This window comes from Octopus sinensis, linkage group LG11 (genome assembly GCF_006345805.1).
Source record: "Octopus sinensis linkage group LG11, ASM634580v1, whole genome shotgun sequence".
Taxonomy (NCBI): Eukaryota; Metazoa; Mollusca; class Cephalopoda; order Octopoda; family Octopodidae; genus Octopus; species Octopus sinensis.
This window is the reverse complement of record NC_043007.1, coordinates 58,886,793-58,904,786: the sequence shown is the minus strand read 5'-3', so window position 1 is coordinate 58,904,786 and position 17,994 is coordinate 58,886,793. Positions and strand designations below refer to the sequence as shown.

At 34.0% G+C, this 17,994-nt stretch overlaps 1 protein-coding gene across 4 annotated transcripts in view; it reads left to right on the top strand.

Annotated features, from left to right (window-relative positions):
- LOC115217146 (AN1-type zinc finger protein 3) overlaps nucleotides 1–7,335 on the top strand; it is a 57,364-nt gene extending 50,029 nt beyond the window's left edge. For all 4 annotated transcript variants that reach the window (XM_036507522.1, XM_029786760.2, XM_029786761.2 and 1 more), the window contains 3 exons: nucleotides 1,617–2,160; nucleotides 5,375–5,484; nucleotides 7,125–7,335. In XM_036507522.1, the coding sequence (XP_036363415.1) occupies nucleotides 1,617–2,160; nucleotides 5,375–5,484; nucleotides 7,125–7,276 (806 nt within the window). In that variant the 3' untranslated portion in view covers nucleotides 7,277–7,335. The remainder of the gene's footprint in view (nucleotides 1–1,616; nucleotides 2,161–5,374; nucleotides 5,485–7,124) is intronic.
- Nucleotides 7,336–17,994: the final 10,659 nt, after the last annotated feature.

Genomic DNA, 17,994 nt, shown 5'->3' with positions numbered 1-17,994 from the left:
ATAGATCATAAAATATAATATTACTGAAGTATTTTTGTATACATAGATATACTTCTATATAAATATTTGAATTTATAAGTTTCTTTTATTTGTTTCAGTCACTAGACTGTGGCCATGCTAGGGCACTGCCTTGAATTTTTAGTTGAATGCATTGAATCCAGTACTTTTTTAAGTGATACTTCTTCTATCGGTCTCTTTTGCCAAACTAAGTTACAAACACACTAACACTGGTTGTCAAGTGGTGATGGACACACACACACGACGGGCTTCTTTCAGTTTCCACCTACCAAATGCACTCACAAGACTTTGGTTGGCTCAAGGTTGTAGTAGAAGACACTTGCCCAAGGTGCCCCGAAGTGGGACTAAACCTGAAACCATGTGGTTGGGAAGCAAGCTTCTTACCACACAGCCACTTTTTTTTTCTTTTAACTTGTTATAATTAGAAAATACTAAATTAAAATGTTATGAAAGGTTAAAAACCATATTCAAAAGTTCTTCAATTAGGTAATTTTATTTTGACAAATTGTCATAAAAGATAAATCTCCACAGGTAATTAGCAAGATATTTCTTTAATGGGTGAGTTATGATTTTTCTTCATTTTCAAGGTGCATTGGTATTTTGTAGATTTATCGTTATCATGTATATTTTGTTATACTGTCTGTTAATTGCCAAACAAAAATCTCTTGTGATTATTGCATGTGTGGATTAGTTGTAGCCCAGATGTTATTTGGGGTGGGATTGGGGTTAGGAATGGTAACACAGCATCAGCTGTAGACTGGTGCAGTATGGCAGTTGCAGTGTGGTTGCAAAGTCATTCTGTTGAAGCAAATGTAATGATTCATTGATTTATTGAATAGCTAATTTTAAAGCAGTCCAGAATCAAAGAAGTTAACATTGGGTGACCTCTTGTGAAAAGAGCTCAACAGACCTCAGATAAAACTGTAGAAAGTTAATTCATTCTCTAAAAAAAAAGAAATTTTTTTTCCTTTTGTTTTCTTTTCAGTTGAAGAAAATAGTGTTATTAGTAGTTTTAGATAAAAGATGTTAACTGTATATTCCATCCCAAAGGAGAGATCTGATGAGTAAAAGTCTAAGGATGTGCAGCTGTAAGTGAAATCTATGTCATGAAGTTATGAAGTTCACCTTACAACCATTGGGTTTGATCCAACCACATGGCTTCTTGGGCAAGTGCCTGCTTTCCTAACCTTGGCCTTAGGTTTAACCATTTTGTGTAGAATTTTGTATGCAAAAGCTGTGGAAGCCAATCATATGTATCTTACATCTTTCACTGATCTACACTGGAAAATGACAATGTTGGTAAGAAAACTAAAACGAACAGCTTCTGAATAAAAATATTGTGGTGCTTGTTTTTCCTTTGTGGTACGAACAGCCCCTTTTCATGGTTGCAATGAAATGGTCATTATCTCTTAGAAAATCACTGTTGGCCCCACCGACCAATTGCAATATAAAATATGTCATATGTTAGCTTGATATAAACTTTCTTTCTGATGAAATTTATTTTGGATTCTGATTTTGATTATTTTTTTGCAGTGCAGGTCTTGTTCTTATTTAATTTCTATTTTCTAAGAATTTTTTTGTTTTTCTTTTTCACTTAGCCACATTAGAAAATTCTCAACTACAGGACCGACGAGGAGTAGCTGTATCTCATATCGGTTCTGGATCTGATTCTAGCTTTAACAGTAACCAAGTTGTAGACACTACTTGTGATGATAGGTTAGATGTGTCACATTCAAATATTGCTTCAAGCAGTGGGACTGGTGAAACCAGTGTAATTTTTCCAGAGCCTATGGCACAGCAAAGGCCAGGTAAAATCTTCTCTAATTCTGTAACTAAATGTGCTAACAATGGGACACCCTTGTCAGAGACATCATTGAATAACAGTGACATTTGCAATAAGAGTGCTATATTGGTAATGAGTGACGAAAGTCACTCGACACTCAGGGATAAGAACTCTTTGGGAAAAGACATACTAAATGAATCAGCTGTTCCAGTTTCAAGCACAGCTTCGACATCATGCCGGGAGGAAAGTACTCAGTGCTCACCTGGAAACCTTAGTAACCAGCCTGTACCAACATCCTGTCAGCAGCAACAACAGTCAACACCTGAAAAGAGTCAAGAAGAACAGAAAGGTGTAAAGAGGTAATATCACTTATCAATTATTTTAACTGGTTCCTTTTAAAATTTGTAGCTGTAGATCACGCAGCAACTGTAAACATTTCAAAAACATATTTTCTTTATCAGAATCTTCATGGTGATAGTCTTAATTTTCACATCACTAACATATCTAACCCTACTTTAGGGTCAATTCTACTTGAGCATTGCTTCAGTTCAATATATTATAAAGGTAAAGTTGTATCTAATTGTAACTATAAGTGTTCCAAGTTACTTTTGGTTTGAATGGGTTTTTGCGAAATATATTACTGGTGGTCAGAAGATTAAGAAAACTATCATGCTCGGTCACATAATCTATCAATTTTACATGAGCAAGTAGTACCTTGTTTAAGAAGCTCCCATGTGTATGTGTGTGTGTATTTGAAGCATGGGAAGTGAACTTTGGTTAAAATGTTCACTTCCCAATGCATGGCACCTTGGGCAAGTGTTTTCCATTCTAGCCCTAGGCTGACCAAATCTTTGTGAGCAGATTTGGTTGATGAAAACTGACAGAAGCCTGTTGTATATGTGTAGTGTGCATACATGTGCTTGTATGTGTACATATCTGTGCCTGTGGGTTTACTTTTGCACTGTTATGAAGATTGCAAACTTTCAAGCTGTGTATATTTTTCCCCATCAACAAATGGTTTGCTGATTTTGCTTCTTCAAAGATGTGTGAAATACGAAATCTCTCACATGAATAACGGGTAAGGGAAGGGCATCTAGTTGTGAAATAATTCCTCAATTTATTAGTCCAACCTGTGCCAACATCAAAAAAGGCAAAAATGGATAAATGAATGAAATTATGCATTTTCATTCAATTGGTAAAAGTTTTTTTTTCCCAAGTTATATACTATTCATATGCAAGCAGGGTTGTGTGCGTGCGCACGCACACGCACGCACACACACACACACACACACACACACACACACACACACACACACACACACACACTCACTCTCTTATATTAACAAATGTGAATACATGTGGCATTGCAGAACTATGTTATAGGTTGTACAGTGTTTAGTTCTGTAGTTTGTACCTCAGGGTTCAAACCTCACATCAACTCTTGTTATAACTCCTGACAAAAAGAACTTTGTGTTTATAATCCTGAAACACATTTGCGAACCCATGAAAAGGCGGATAAGAAATGTTAACTATCTAGCCTGTTTCTGCAATATTGTGTGTGTGCGTGTGAAGGAGAGAGAATATTTCTGAACTATAGTCCAGTTTATTTATCACACCTTAAAACTCTTAATGTGTTTGCTGACGCGTGCTTGCATGACCTGAATGGTGAATTGCATAGACTGTGCTTTGTTGAGAAGTTCCATTGAGTGTGGTAAATGTTTAAAATATCACTTAGGTTCAAGCTTCAATTTATGATCAGAGACAAGTGGTAAAATGAATAGCATTTTTATTTTACTACTACTGCTGCTAACTTATGGTTTATAACCTTGTTTCTTGCTGCAAGGTGTTTCATAGTGTTTCTGCATGGTGAGAGTACTATTTTCAGAGTTTATCCATTTGCTATATCCAAAGTCCAGGCCAAACATTGTTTTTGTATTGTACTGATCTTTGTGACATGCCTTGCAATAAAGGTAATCTTTGCTTTTATCTCTGTTTAAAATAAACCTTGCATTGTTTGGTTTGATACCGATTTCTAAACTGTAATTTATTCCAGTATTTTCCTCAAAATTTATTTAATGAGGTTGTGGTGGGCATAAAGGTTATTAATTTCTTCCTTATACAGATTTGTTCAGGTCTCTTTATTTTGTAGAATATCACTGTAGACATTGGTTAAATGGGTATAAGACACACACGCATCTTCCTGATTAATAACCATTTTACCAAGAGATCCTACAACTTGTAGGACTACTATTCGAAAATTGATAATAAAGCAAAATCCATCTTGTGTTTTTAATCAGTGTAGATTGAAGGCCTACATTTAATTTCTACTTCAGTGATAAATATTTAATAAACCAATGTGTTAGAAACAAAGACTACATCAAACCTTTCTGGATTCTTATATCAATGTGCATTAGTCATTGCAACTCTTGTTTTTAACACTAATAGATGGTCAAATGTTTTGGGATTCTTGTTCTGAGTGTGATGGAAGTATTATAGATATATATCATCATGGAATAACTTTAAGGGCTTACAAGAAGAAAATGATGTAATCAGCTGTGCTATATCTCTCTTGATGTGACCCTCAACACAATTCTTTGTATGCTTCTCTTGCTTCAATTATAAATATGATCAGTTCAAGAGAAATTGAAACACTGTATCAGAGTTTTAAAGAGCTCTTCTATTAATTTGTCTGATCTAATTGTTTTGTCAGTATTTTTTGGACATAAAGCAAGCCTGATTTTCAAGAATTGTCTTCAGTCCCATTAGATTTGCTGAGCCATGTTTGAAATAGTAACCTGAGATGTCAGGCATATCTTTCCCAGGCCTAATCACTTTAGCTGTCAGGAAAACATATTTTCTGTAATCTTTATATCCAACTAAATGTGGATATCTTATTAATTCTGTATATAATTTTGAAAGTATTGAAAGTTAGGAAATACTCTTCAATTCTGATTTATATTGATCATATCTCTTGCTAGTATTATAATAATGCTTCTCTAGCAACTATTATTCATCATTGGTCCAAAGCTAGTTTGTGTCATTTCTGCAACTCCAAGAACATTAAAATAGTTTTCCCATTTCAGGAATAACATTTCCTGCTCTGTAAGGATTTCATTTAATTTGTATTTCTCCTGATTTAGTGACCTGTTAAAGGCTAGAAATAATCTCTATAATTCCTACAAAGTTAGTTGATTGACTGGATGATGTCTTTAACTATAATATTTCTGTACAGTCAGTTTTATGAAAACCTATTTAATCCAGTCTTAAAAAATCTAGTTTGAAGATCAGCAGATATTTTCCAGTTGTTTTATTCATATATTTATTTTAGATTATTTAAATTCTTTAATTCATCTAGTCTTTTGACTCTCATAGTGTGCCAAATGATTCCATGCTCCTGTTAGAACTTGCTCTCAGTAAATATTTTAATTAGTTTCTCTGTGCCTTTTCTGTGGTTTTTAGGGGATGCGCAGAACTGGTGTCAAAATGTTGATAACTTTGAAAAGGGCAACTGAAAAGTAGGTGAACCAGTACTCTCACAAAATATGGCTAATAATATGTACTTAATATTTGTAGAACCATTGATGAAATGGAAGACAAACCAATACAGAAGAACAAGAAAAGATGTTATCAATGTAAATGCAAATTAGAATTAGCACAACGTCAAATTGGTCAGTGCCGCTGTGGTAAGTATTTGAAGCATTTTCATTCACCTAGGTTCCATTTTATTATTGAGAAAGGTTTTGGCTAGTTCTGATGCTTTTTATTGTGTTAGTGTTCAGAAAGTTTTCCAAAGAATAACTTACAAACTATTTATTGTATTATTGTATGTTTGCTTTCTTTTTAAGCTTTGCTACATTTTTCAATGAGTTAAAGCTTTTTCCTGTAAATGATACAGAGTGGTGTCTTTACACAAAGATTTTATAGGTCTTATTGCCCAAGAAATTATAGAAGGTGGTATTGTTGCAGATTATATATTCTTTGAAATATCTCAATCCATGGGTTGATTGTGCATAGGGTTGTCTTATGATAGATTTGCAACCTTAACACTTAATAAGGTTTGACAAAGAACAAAAAAATTGCAAAAGGAAATTCAAATGGAGTTCCTTCAGATATGTAACCCAGTCTCTTTCTCTCCTCTCCTCTCTCTATCTCCTCTTCCTCCCTCTAGCTCCTCTACCCTCTCCTCTCTCTCTCTCTCTCTCACACACACACACACACACACGTTTACTATCAGCTGTCATTGAGTTTGGTTCTCTGTAAATCAGTTAAAGTCTTGAAAAAACTTTCACATCTTCCTGGATCACTGGAGTAAATGTCTCTATTTTACACTAATAGGGTTGTATGAATCACAAATCATTGCCAGTATTCTCATCTTTTCTCTTGAGGACAACAGGAAAACCTTTTACTTTTTCTAAGAGGATAGATATCTCATTTTAATGAGTATTTTATAAACTAATTGGTAGATAAAAGTAAAATTACAATAATTCAAGTGTGTGCAACAAAGCAGAGAACAAAATACCTTACACACCTAGATCAAATTAGTTTTTACTGTGTTACATTAAAAATCAAATTTTTAAACTGTTAAAACCAAGTTTAATAAAGACATAGTTATCCTTACTGTGGAAATACTGTTAGATTATAAAATTCTTGGCAACCAGAATGGTAAATCAGTTCAGTGAGTTTCAACTTTCGTTTAACCCTTTTGTTAGAATATTTCTGTTGAATATTTCTGATACTCATAATAATTTTCACTCCATTCAGTGAGTTTTCAGAAATGTTACCACACTGGGCAAAATGCGTAGCAGTTTACATTCTGAGTTCAAATTCCGCTGAGGTTGACTTTGCCTTTCAGGGTCGATAAATTAAGTACTAGTTGCATACTGGGGTCGATCTAATTGACTGGCCTCCCCCCAAAAAATTTTGAGCCTTGTGCCTAGAGTAGAAAAGAATATTTCTGTTGAAGTACAATATTTTTTATTTCACTTAATTTTTAAAATAGTGAACACTTTAGTAAGTTTAAATTTAGATCAGTTTAATGCTGGATGTTGGTATCAAAAGGTTAAAGCCTTACAAAATTTAATCGCAAATATGCTCTACTGGTATCTCAATTTACTTGGCCAGCTTTACATAGCTTTGTTAATGTAATCTGATCTAATTTACATTTTCCATACAGAACAAGATATTCTCTCAGCAGTGAAGAGGGTTTCTGCAAATCTAGAAAAAGACAGATGTTAGCCAAAACTAGTTGATCTGATTTTACATTTTGGTTGTATGTGTCTGTTTGTCCACAAATGTTTCGTTGAAATTCCATTTCTCTTTCCAGATTATGTCTTCTGTGCAGCACATCGACTGCCAGAGCAGCACAACTGTATTTTTGATCACAAAGAAGATGGCCGTCGAGAAGCTAGAGAAAAAATGATAAAGCCTGTTCGACATTTAGGAACCTCATTCAGAAGACTTGATTCTGATTCATGAGACTATTCCTAACCTTATGCACTTTTCAGATTTCAATTTCAATGAAATTGGAAACAAAAAAAATGAATTACCATTGATTTTGAAGAGACTGCTTCATTCTTTAAAATAAAATAATAAACAAAGCAAAAAATATAAAATATTAAATAAAATTAACTATGCTGCTCAATTCTTTCAAATTAAGAATTGCCAAAATAATGATGATGGTAATGCTGGTGTTTATACTATTAACTTCTGGGCTCTAACCAAAACTTCCCATCAATTTTGATATGGATTACATACAACTGTTTATTCTATAATGGTTATTTGCTTACAGAGCAGGTATTAACTATACATATATATAATATATATATATAAAATATATATATATATATAATATATACATAAATAATAAATAATATAACATAGATTTTATGTATATTGAATAAAGAGAAATATTTGATAAACAGGCTCATTTGGTGAAGAAAATTCTAAGTGATTTCTATAGATATAATTAACACTAATATATGTTTAACCCTTTCGTTACTATATTTCTGACCAAAATACACCCTTTATGTGTTTCAATTAATTTCTAACATAATCATAAATTTAGTCTGGTTTCATTAAACAACTATAACTTTTTTATTTATCAATATATTAATGTGATTTTTGGAAGATAATTTAATGAAATGTTCTCAACCAATTCTATACTATAATTTTTGTCACGAAGTGACTCTAATTGCAGGTAGATACAGGTAAATTCAACAAAATATAAAATTATTAAAATTTTGTTCAAACATCACTATAGAAAATGGGTTATTAGCTAATATTCAATTGGGTATACAACAAAATTTTACGATAGAATTTGTTATTCTGGGTAACTTTCTGATACCCATAATAATATTTATGGCAAAATAGTCTTAATTTCATTTAAGGTTGTGGGAAACCACAAACTATCCTTTCTTTCGCTTTGTTTACATTTAGCGTAATGGTTCGTTTCCGCCGTAAATTTCTGATACCCATAATAATATTTTTGGGTAACTTTCTGATACCCATAATAATATTTTTGGCAAAATAGTCTTAATTTCATTTAAGGTTGTGGGAAACCACAAACTATCCTTTCTTTCACTTTGTTTACATTTAGCGTAACGGTTCGTTTCCGCTGTTTGAAATAGGCTCATTCGAAAAAGTAAAAAGAAATAGTCTAAGGCTTTACTCTCCTGGGAAAGTCTGTGGCTTGGTCCAGTTTCTTCAGAAAAATCACCGAAAGAAACAGTTTTTAAATTTTCACTCCATTCAGGTGCCAATTCATTTTCTTTATTGCTGTCGGAGCTTTTGGATTCACTGTTTTCACTTTCAGAAAATGAAACATCGGATTCATTATCAAATACCACGTGCTTTTTTTTTTTCAGTCATAGAGTTAGATTTATCAAGGTCTTCAGTAGAAAATCCTTCGAATTCTGACTCGCTGCTTGATATAATGAAATTCGTATCCATTTTTTGTCAGAATTACAAATTTTGAAAACACAATAGGAACAAATTTTGGAAAAAAATCTCCCAAAATTCACGGAATTAAAATTACACTTCAATCATTGTACAAAACTGTAGATGAACTGTTTACGAAGTATAATCACGTGTTTTCACGAATGTACTAAAGAGATTTGCTCTGATATTCTGATTTAAATATGAATAGGTAAATACGGGCGGGTTTGGGCGGTTTGGTCACATTAACCAAAATTTTTTTCGGGCGGTTTGGTAACGAAAGGGTTAACAGCTGTGTCCAACTGTTCCTTTCACACACAAAACGCTCATATTGCGTGTGAGCTTTAGGGGATTTTAAAACCTAATTTTGGTCATGTTTGAACATAGGATAAAATTATATTTGTAATATTTATGAATTTTGTCTGGTGTGGGTGGTTGGCTGGTTGGTTGCATGTTTGATTTTTTTCCTTTTTCTTTCTTTCAAAACTCTTAGGGAGGAAGGCAGTGTCCAGGACTGGTGGATGAAAGGAAACTCTGCTTAGGCTGGAATATGGGCCTAAATGCTTGTAATGGTTGGTGCCACGTGGTGTCTAACTAGTCAGTTAATTCTGCCGCCCAAGAACAGAGGAACAGTGAAATTTTTATGAAATTTTTTTTATTCATATATTTTTAATTTAAAAGAAAAATGGGCTGAAATCAACTAATTAATGATAACAGCGGCAATACTAAAACCAGTTAGAAATGTTCTTGAAGAGATCAGCTAAAACAACTAAGGGAAGCAATTTTATCTCAATGTCTATTTTATATTATTGTCCTCTCTCTCTTTGTTTTGGCCATTGTTGTTGTGTGTGTGTGTGTGTGAGAGAGAGAGAGAGATAAAGCCAAAACCTGTTGTACAACTTATCACTACTACATGACAGATGTGTGTATAAGGGTATAGGAATGCTGACAGGTTTAAGATATTTGTTTCACAATCATGAGATTTTTGGTTCAATCTCACTGTGTGGTACCTTTTAACATGTGCCTTCTATTCTAGACTTGAATTGATCAAAGCCTGGTGAATAAAATTTATGTAGATAGAAACTATGAAAACCTACCAAATAGACTGTACCTGATAATTAAGGGGCCAGCCTTGTCATGCACTGTCAGTGGTGGGGTGTTACATTTAAAGGTTTGGAATACAATCATTTACATTGTAAGTCAGTGAGCAGGTAGATCTGTTGATAGAGGAACTGGCATACTCTTTGTTGAAGCTGGCAGAAGATTCATTCCCACATGTGTATGCCTAGGAATCCAGCATTAACATTTAATGGAAATAACTTTCCTTTTTCCATGATTCTTGCTGCTATGCCTATATTTTAGGTATTCTTTACAGAATAATTTTTTTTTTTTTTAGCTCTACTTGCCACATTAAAGGTGTATAGTCCTGATAAAATATGTATTTTAGAGGTTACATTTTTTTTTGTTTTTAAATGAAAGTAGTAGTATAATCTTTTTACAGACTCTTTTCTTGACTTCCCATCCTAAACACATCCACATTAGGCAAGATTATTAGTGATGAAGATGGCAATAATATTGTATCATTTTTATTATACCATTAAACCATGTTTGATATTGATGTAGTTCCCAGGGTGGTGAGTTGGAAGAATCGTTAGCAGGCCAGGTAAAATGCTTAGTGGTGTTTCATCCACCTTTATGTTTTGAGGTCGACTTTGCCTTCCATCCTTTTGGAGTCAATAGAATAAGTACACTAGGTTAATGTAATCTATTTACCTCCTCCCCTAAAATTGCTGGCCTTGTGCTAAACTTTGAAAGTGATATTAATGTAGTTACCTGGATGGCAAGTTGGCAGAATGCTTAATAGCATTTCATCCAATTTCACGACAGTAGTTGACTTTACCTTTTATCCTCTCAGGGTTGATTAAAAAAAAAAAAACTACCAGTTGAGCACTGGGGTTGATGTGATTGACTTACTCCCTCTCCCAAAACTGCTGGCTTTGTGCCAAAATTTAAAACCAATATCAATGTATTTCCTTTAATTTGTATTCTCAAGATTTAAAACTAATTTTGTTTTCCTTCTAGGAGTGGTGGTTAGTTTCAATTTTTATAATTTTTTGGATTTTAATCATTCTCAACTGAGCTATTGGTTTATTTGCTGCTAACTTACCTCACTGTACCTGTCTAGCTAATTGTAAATTGGCAAGTACATTATAGGCTGTAGAAATATTATGTAGCTGGTGAGTGTTTTCTTAGCTTTCTTCAAGCCAATAGTATGATTTTTTTTAAAATTCATTATTGCAAGCTATTTGATCACCCTGATATTCTATTTTTTTATGTTCAAACTAACTAGATTCAATCTTTCATACCTACCCTACAATGTCATTCTAAAAATAAACAATTACATCATTGAAATCTCAAAGCTTCAAGATAATGCATTATTCAAAGCAATGTGAATAAATAAGCATTGTATTGGAGAGAGTAATTTGAATGCTTTGAAATGATCTTCAATGGTGCCTCTTCTATTAGGATGTTCTGAAAATAATGGCTGCTCTAAATGTTTTGAAATGCAATTTTATCATAGTATTTTAATTATATTTTAGGTGAATTTTAACATACTTAATAATTGATGTATGCTCTTTAATAATTTTATACTTATTTCATACAGAAAATATTCTTGAAGCATAGGCGCCCTTAATTATGAACATGACAAAAAAGGACCTTTGCTTACTTTTCTTGCAGGAGTTCAAACTTGAGCACAATGCCTCCCAAATTGCTGCCAATAACAACAGAGCCTGGGAAGAGGGGTCCCCAAGTGATTGCACAGTACGAAGGTGGCTTCAGAAATTCCATAGTGGGGATGAGAGCCTTGAAGATGAAGAAGGTAGAAGACAGTCATGCAACCTTGACAATGAACAATTGAAAGCAATTGTTGAACAAAATCCACGTCAAAAAAATTTGGTGTCAGTATTACAACTCTCACACACAATCTGTAGACGATTGGTAAGGTGAAAAAGCTCGGTAAATGAGTACTGCATGAGCTCAATGAGAATCAAAAAGTTTGGCATTTTGAAGTGTACTCAATGCTCTTTCTGCAAAATACCTGTGATCCTTTTCTTGACCAAATAGTCACTTGTGATGAAAAGTGGATCCTTTATGATAACTGTAAATAAGGTCAATGGCTTGATTGTGAGGAGTTCCCCAAACATTTCCCAAAGCCAAAGTTGCATCAGCAAAAGATTATGGTAGCTGTCTGGTGGTCTGCAATTGGTGTTGTCCATTACAGCTTTCTGGAAACCAATCAGAACATTACAGCAGAAGTTTACTGCAATCAACTCGCTGAAATGCATGCTCACTTGCAAAAATGGAGATCTGCATTGGTGAATCAGCATTGCCCAATTCTGCTCCACAGTAATGCAAAACCACATGTTGCAAGAATGATGCTGCAGAAACTCACAGACTTGGGATACGAGACTTTACTATCTCCTCCATATTCTCTTGATCTTTCATCCACTGACTACTTTTTTTTTTTTTTTTTTAAGCATTTAAACGTTTTTAAGTGATAAAGCTTTCAGGTCCAAAGATATCTTAGCATCAAAGCCACTAAGTTTTTATCAACAAGGCATAAATAATCTTGTTGATAGATGGCAGAGATGCATAGCTGTTCACAGCTCATACTTTCACTAATCAAAACATTTCTATTAATTTTTCCAGAATAAAATTGTTTCTGAAATTGGCCATTATTTTTGGAATAACCTAATAATAGATGATTTGATAGTTGTATAAATTAGCAGGCTGAATTTGTTAAATTCCAGATTATAACTGGTTTCAAGTTAGAAAAATTTAGCTTCACTTTAACACCGCAGCATGATCTGAGGTGAGATGGATTAGTTTTTTTTTTTATAAACATTCTTCATAACTAGAATTTTAATAATTAGATTTGTTCTTAATTCAAAGAAATATAATGAAATAAGAAAGGTGAACATTTAAATGAACTACTACTGTACATGAAAGAAATGGGTGTCCAAGTTTGTCAAAAGATAACATGAATGTTGTGAGTCAAATCCTTAAAGATAACCTACAAGTCTCTTTATGCAGCAGCACAAACATAAACTACCAAAGACATCTGTGCACAATTCCGAAAGGTCATTTGCAGTTCTTACATGGTTTTGCTGTATAACTATTGCTATATGCTTCTATAGTTATCCTAAGGGTCTTCAAAAGAAAAACAAAAAAAATTTTATCAAATACTGCCTGATTTCATATCCACAGTATGGTGTATGAACATATTTACCATATTTTTTATTTATCCAGGATATATTCTTATACTTGTTTCAGTCATTTGACTGTGGCCATGCTGGAATCCCACCTTTAGTTGAGGAAATCAACCCCAGGACTTATTCTTTGTAAGCCTAGTACTTATTCTATCGGGCTCTTTTGCCGAACCGCTAAGTTACGGGGAAATGTGAAAATGTCTTTAAATTGTTTTCTCTTTATTACCTCTTCATTCTTAAAATATGCTTATTAGATGGCTGTATGATTAAGAATTTTACCTCAGAGTTACATAGTTCCAGTTCTACCACATTTCACTTTATAGAAGTCTCCACTACTATAACCTTCAGTGGAATTTAGAGGGAATCTACAAATGTTGTGTTCCTGTATGACCCATGGATTAGCAGGTGAAACTCAGAAACCAATAAAATGCCAGACTGAAATTACTTTCAAAGGCATTACCCCAGCAAGGATGCAGTTCATTATCATCATCATTTAAAGTCCATGTAACATAAATTTTAGGTTTTTAACTTCTTACACATGAAACCTGTGTTCTCAATGATGTCGCTTAAAGGAATCCAAATGCATATCTATCCAACAGGTATCAAGGATTTTGGATATTGACAAGTGTATTAGATAAGTCATTACTAATTTGTACTCTGGACTACCAAGTATGATGCTTATGTGGTTACATATCTGCTGTCGATGATTTTAAAGTCTTTTAAATGTTCTTTGAATGTCTCAAGAAGAGCTTTAGTGACTTTTGACAGTACTCCTTTTTTCTTTTAAGATATATCTTTAAAATTATTTTCAATACATTGAAATAATTTACATATTTCATTGTTGAGCCAGATGTCAAAGTACTACGATCGGAGACGTTCAAACTGTGAAACCTGTCACTTTTCATTTTTCAGATTGTAGGGTGTGATTTGAAGGATATTACATTGCTATTTCTATCAGGTTAAATGAACACGAGTAGGTACAACACAGTTAACTTCCTATTGCTGTAAAATTTGCTGGAGCAGTGAATTTTACTTTAATGTTTCATTTACTTGCAATGCCGAATTCAGTGTTTTTTCTGGAGTATGATCAGAAAAGGGCTGGTTTTTACCATTTTAAAATTTTATTTTAGGAATGATTGTAATTATCTCTTCCCATACCAGTATAGATGTGATTTCCTTGCGTAGTCCACTGGCTTGGAGCTTGACTTTTGGTTTCAGTTGTATAAAGTTGCGGAAAGACTATCTGATGCAGAGGTAACACTTACCTGTAGAAGTTGAAATCGCTATTGTCAGTCAATGAAGAGCTCATCAGTTTCAACAGATTTACTGCTGCCCCTACTTATTTCCAAGTATACTGGTACTCTTTGAAATCTAAATTTTTTGGCCATAACCCATGCCAGAATAGAATGTGAATGTTAACTGATGAGTCATTGCACAATCACAATACCAGTTATTAGATACTCTCTTGACATTGTCATTTGTGGTATCCCGTACTATATAACTGGTATTTATATTACCAGCCTGGAGGTATAAATATCTGATTGATTTTACTGGAATATGAACACTTATTAACCCGTTTGATACCAACCCACCCAAGACTGCCTCTGTTTCTACAATACAAACTTCATGTTGATTTATGTTCCAAACACAAAGTCGATAATGACAAAAGTTGCTTTACCAAATTCTTAATTTTCAAAATTGAAACAAAAGCAGTGCATTTGAAAAGAAATATGGTGACAAAAGGTTTAAGCAAGAATAAAACAATGCATAATACATTTAGTTTATCTCTCTCTTCAATCAGCCTTTATAAATTATAATTAGTCTAATTTGTAATTTAACTTTGTTACTGTCTCAACCAAGCACCATTCGTTACTATATTTCTGTTGAAATACACTGTCTTTATTTAATTTTTTTCTATTAATTTTGAAAATAATGAAGAGTCTAGTAAAATAGCTTAGTCATTTTTAAGCTGGTGTTGGGAATAGAAATTAACATGGAATTTTGAAGTTTTTAATTTAAATTATTTTAAAACAGGGTGTTTGTATCATAGAACCAAGTTGCTTGGTATCAAAAGGTTAAGGGAGATAAATTTCTCTAGCTAATAAATGAGCATTCGTACGGTGTACTAAATAAACCTCCAACTTCCCTTAAGCTATTCTCTGTATCTGATTTCTCTTAAGAATAGACAGTATTAAATCGTCAATGTTTTTGCAGAATTTGTTCCCACCCTCTACCTTCTGAGTTCAAATCCTTTGGTGGTCAACTTTGTCCTTCATCCTTCCAGAAGTTAAATAAAAACAAAATCTACCAATACAAGATGGTGGATTGACAGAACCATAAAAACATTGGTCTGGATACCTTGTGGTATTTGTTTTAGCTCTTTGCTTTTGGGGTGTAAATTTTTCTGGGTGGTGGATCTAACCTATTGCCTTGTAATGGGCAATAGACAATGCCTTGTCTCTTGACTAAAAAATAAAAGATAAGTCCATAGAACCATACTTCTCACTCTAGTTTGATTCCCAGACTATGGACTACCTTAATAATTTCTGTTCCACAGTTTTGATTGATCTACTCTCCAATCCCATATTGACTACCATGGAACTGCATCCAAGTAATGTATTGTAGAGTAAAGTATCTGAAGACTTGGAGAATAAGATTGATTAAAAGAAATACAACATATTTTTTTAACTTAAGTAATATCTGACCTGAAAAATATACATGTATTTATATAGTCTTTGTCAATGACCATAAGTTTGTAATGAAGTTTTATTGTAAAAATGTATGCTTTTGTTACAGTTTCTGTTTGTGAATTTGCTTTACCATGCTGGCTTGACATCAACAAAACTACGCCACTTCTTGTCCAATGTTTTGAATCCAGGTTTGTCCCCATTAAGGTGGGGGTAGATCTACCTCACTCCTACAGCAACCGCTCTCACACAATCTCACCCGGTTTTGCACACCTCCCTCTTCAAGCCAACCCTCCCAATCTCCTCCACATTTTCTTTGGTCAACCTTGCTTTTGCGGTTCATTCACTCTAAACTCAAGTACTCTCCTCAGAACATGATCCTCATCCCTCCTCAACACATTTCCATACCACTGCACTCTATTCGCCCTTGCCAGCTGTTCCACCAATTCCTCCAACCCCAGCATCCCCATCAAGTCCTCAACCCTCCTTTTATCGAATAGTTTCATGCCACACACTGGTCTCACCAAAGCTTTCTCAGTCTTCTCAAAATTGCCATTTCACTTTCCCACAGACACCATGTCTCACTCCCATACAGCATTGCAGATCTCACACAACTCCGATAAGCCCTTGCTTTCATCTTCAAGGAGAACTTTTTTCCATATAATAATGTTCTACATTCTAAAACATACTGCAACTAGGACATCTCTTCCTAATCTCCTTTGCACAGTCTTAGTGACAAAAGAAAGGAGTGGCTGTATGGTGAATAGCTTGCTTACCAACCATATGGTTCCAGGTTCAGTTCCACTTCATGGCACCTTGGGCAGGTGTCTTCTACTGTAGCCTCGGGCCAACCAAAACCTTGCGAGTGGAAACTGAAAGAAGCTCAGTGTGTGTGTGTGTATATATATATATATATATATACACGTACATACATATAGATGTGTGTCTGTGTTTATGTCCCCATAACTTAGCAGTTCAGCAAAAGAGACCAATAGAATAAGTGCGAGGCTTACAAAGAATAAGATCTGGGGTCAATTTGTTCGACTAAGGGTGGTGCTGCTCCAGCATGGCTACAGTCAAGATGACTGAAACAAAAGATAAAGGTATTTCACTGAATAAGCTATGTTAGGAGATACCTGTTGCTCATCTCTCTCTGATACTGCTGTTGAAGTTTGGGTGGATGGGGGGTATTTTATTCACTGAAAATAACGAAATAACTTGGTTGTGTCAATTTTTAGGATGACATTGTTTAAGCTGTAAAATCCTCAATACGCAGATTTTGGGCCAATGTTGAGTTTGGTACCCAAGATAGCCAAAGTATACTTACTGAACCTGTTCATATATTTGTTCAGTGTATCTACCAGAATCTGTCAATCATGAATGACAGAGATAAGGCTTTCTGAATAGCTCTAGGGTTAGCATTTCTCCATTCTTGAAAACCAGCCTCTGTTTCACAATAATTTTTGTAGTTGATTTATAATTTGGATAAGTAAAAAAAATAACTTTTGGGCAGGTAAGGTTCCATCTCTAGTAGTGTTATAACAATTGATTATCTCCCTTTACTGAGACTTATTTTCCAGTACATAAAACACTATTTACACAATTTTACAAGGCATCTGATGAATTCACCACCCTACTTTAATAGTTCTGCAGTTATGTTATCAGTAGCCGGTGATTCATTGCATTTTAGTTTTGTAACTTCCTTTGGCTCTGTATATTTAACGGGAGTGCCTTTCTTAATTGCTTTAGCACATTATTATTATCAACATCTACTTTGTGACTGCAAAGTTGCTCAGTATTCTCTTAGTAATCCAGTTACTTCATTCGCTTTGGTTAATAGATCTAACCATGTTTCAACAGCTTTACATTTAGGTATCTGTTCTTTGGTTAACAACTTCACATTCAGCTATCTATTCTTTGAGTAGAACTCCCCATATTTACCTTCACAGAACTTCACACTTAGTGAGCCAAGTAAACTGTTTGCTATGTTTTACTTAAGTTATTTACTCTACAACTTTTCCCTATTATTCCACATCTGACATTAATCCTTCTATATTTTGTCACACTAATTTTTGTTTTTATTTTTCTATTGACCAACCAGTTTTCGATTTCTGCTGTTTTTTCATACTCTCTTCTTCCATTGGGTGATTGTCCATTGTTGTTGCTTAGTTCTAAGTTAACCTGATCAAGCAGACCTCTTGTGCTTGTTCTTGACCAGAAAAATACAGTTCAGTGCCCCTAGTGAACTGATATGTACTGAAAACTGTTTAGCTTGAAAGCTGGTACTTTCTTTCAGGTAGAT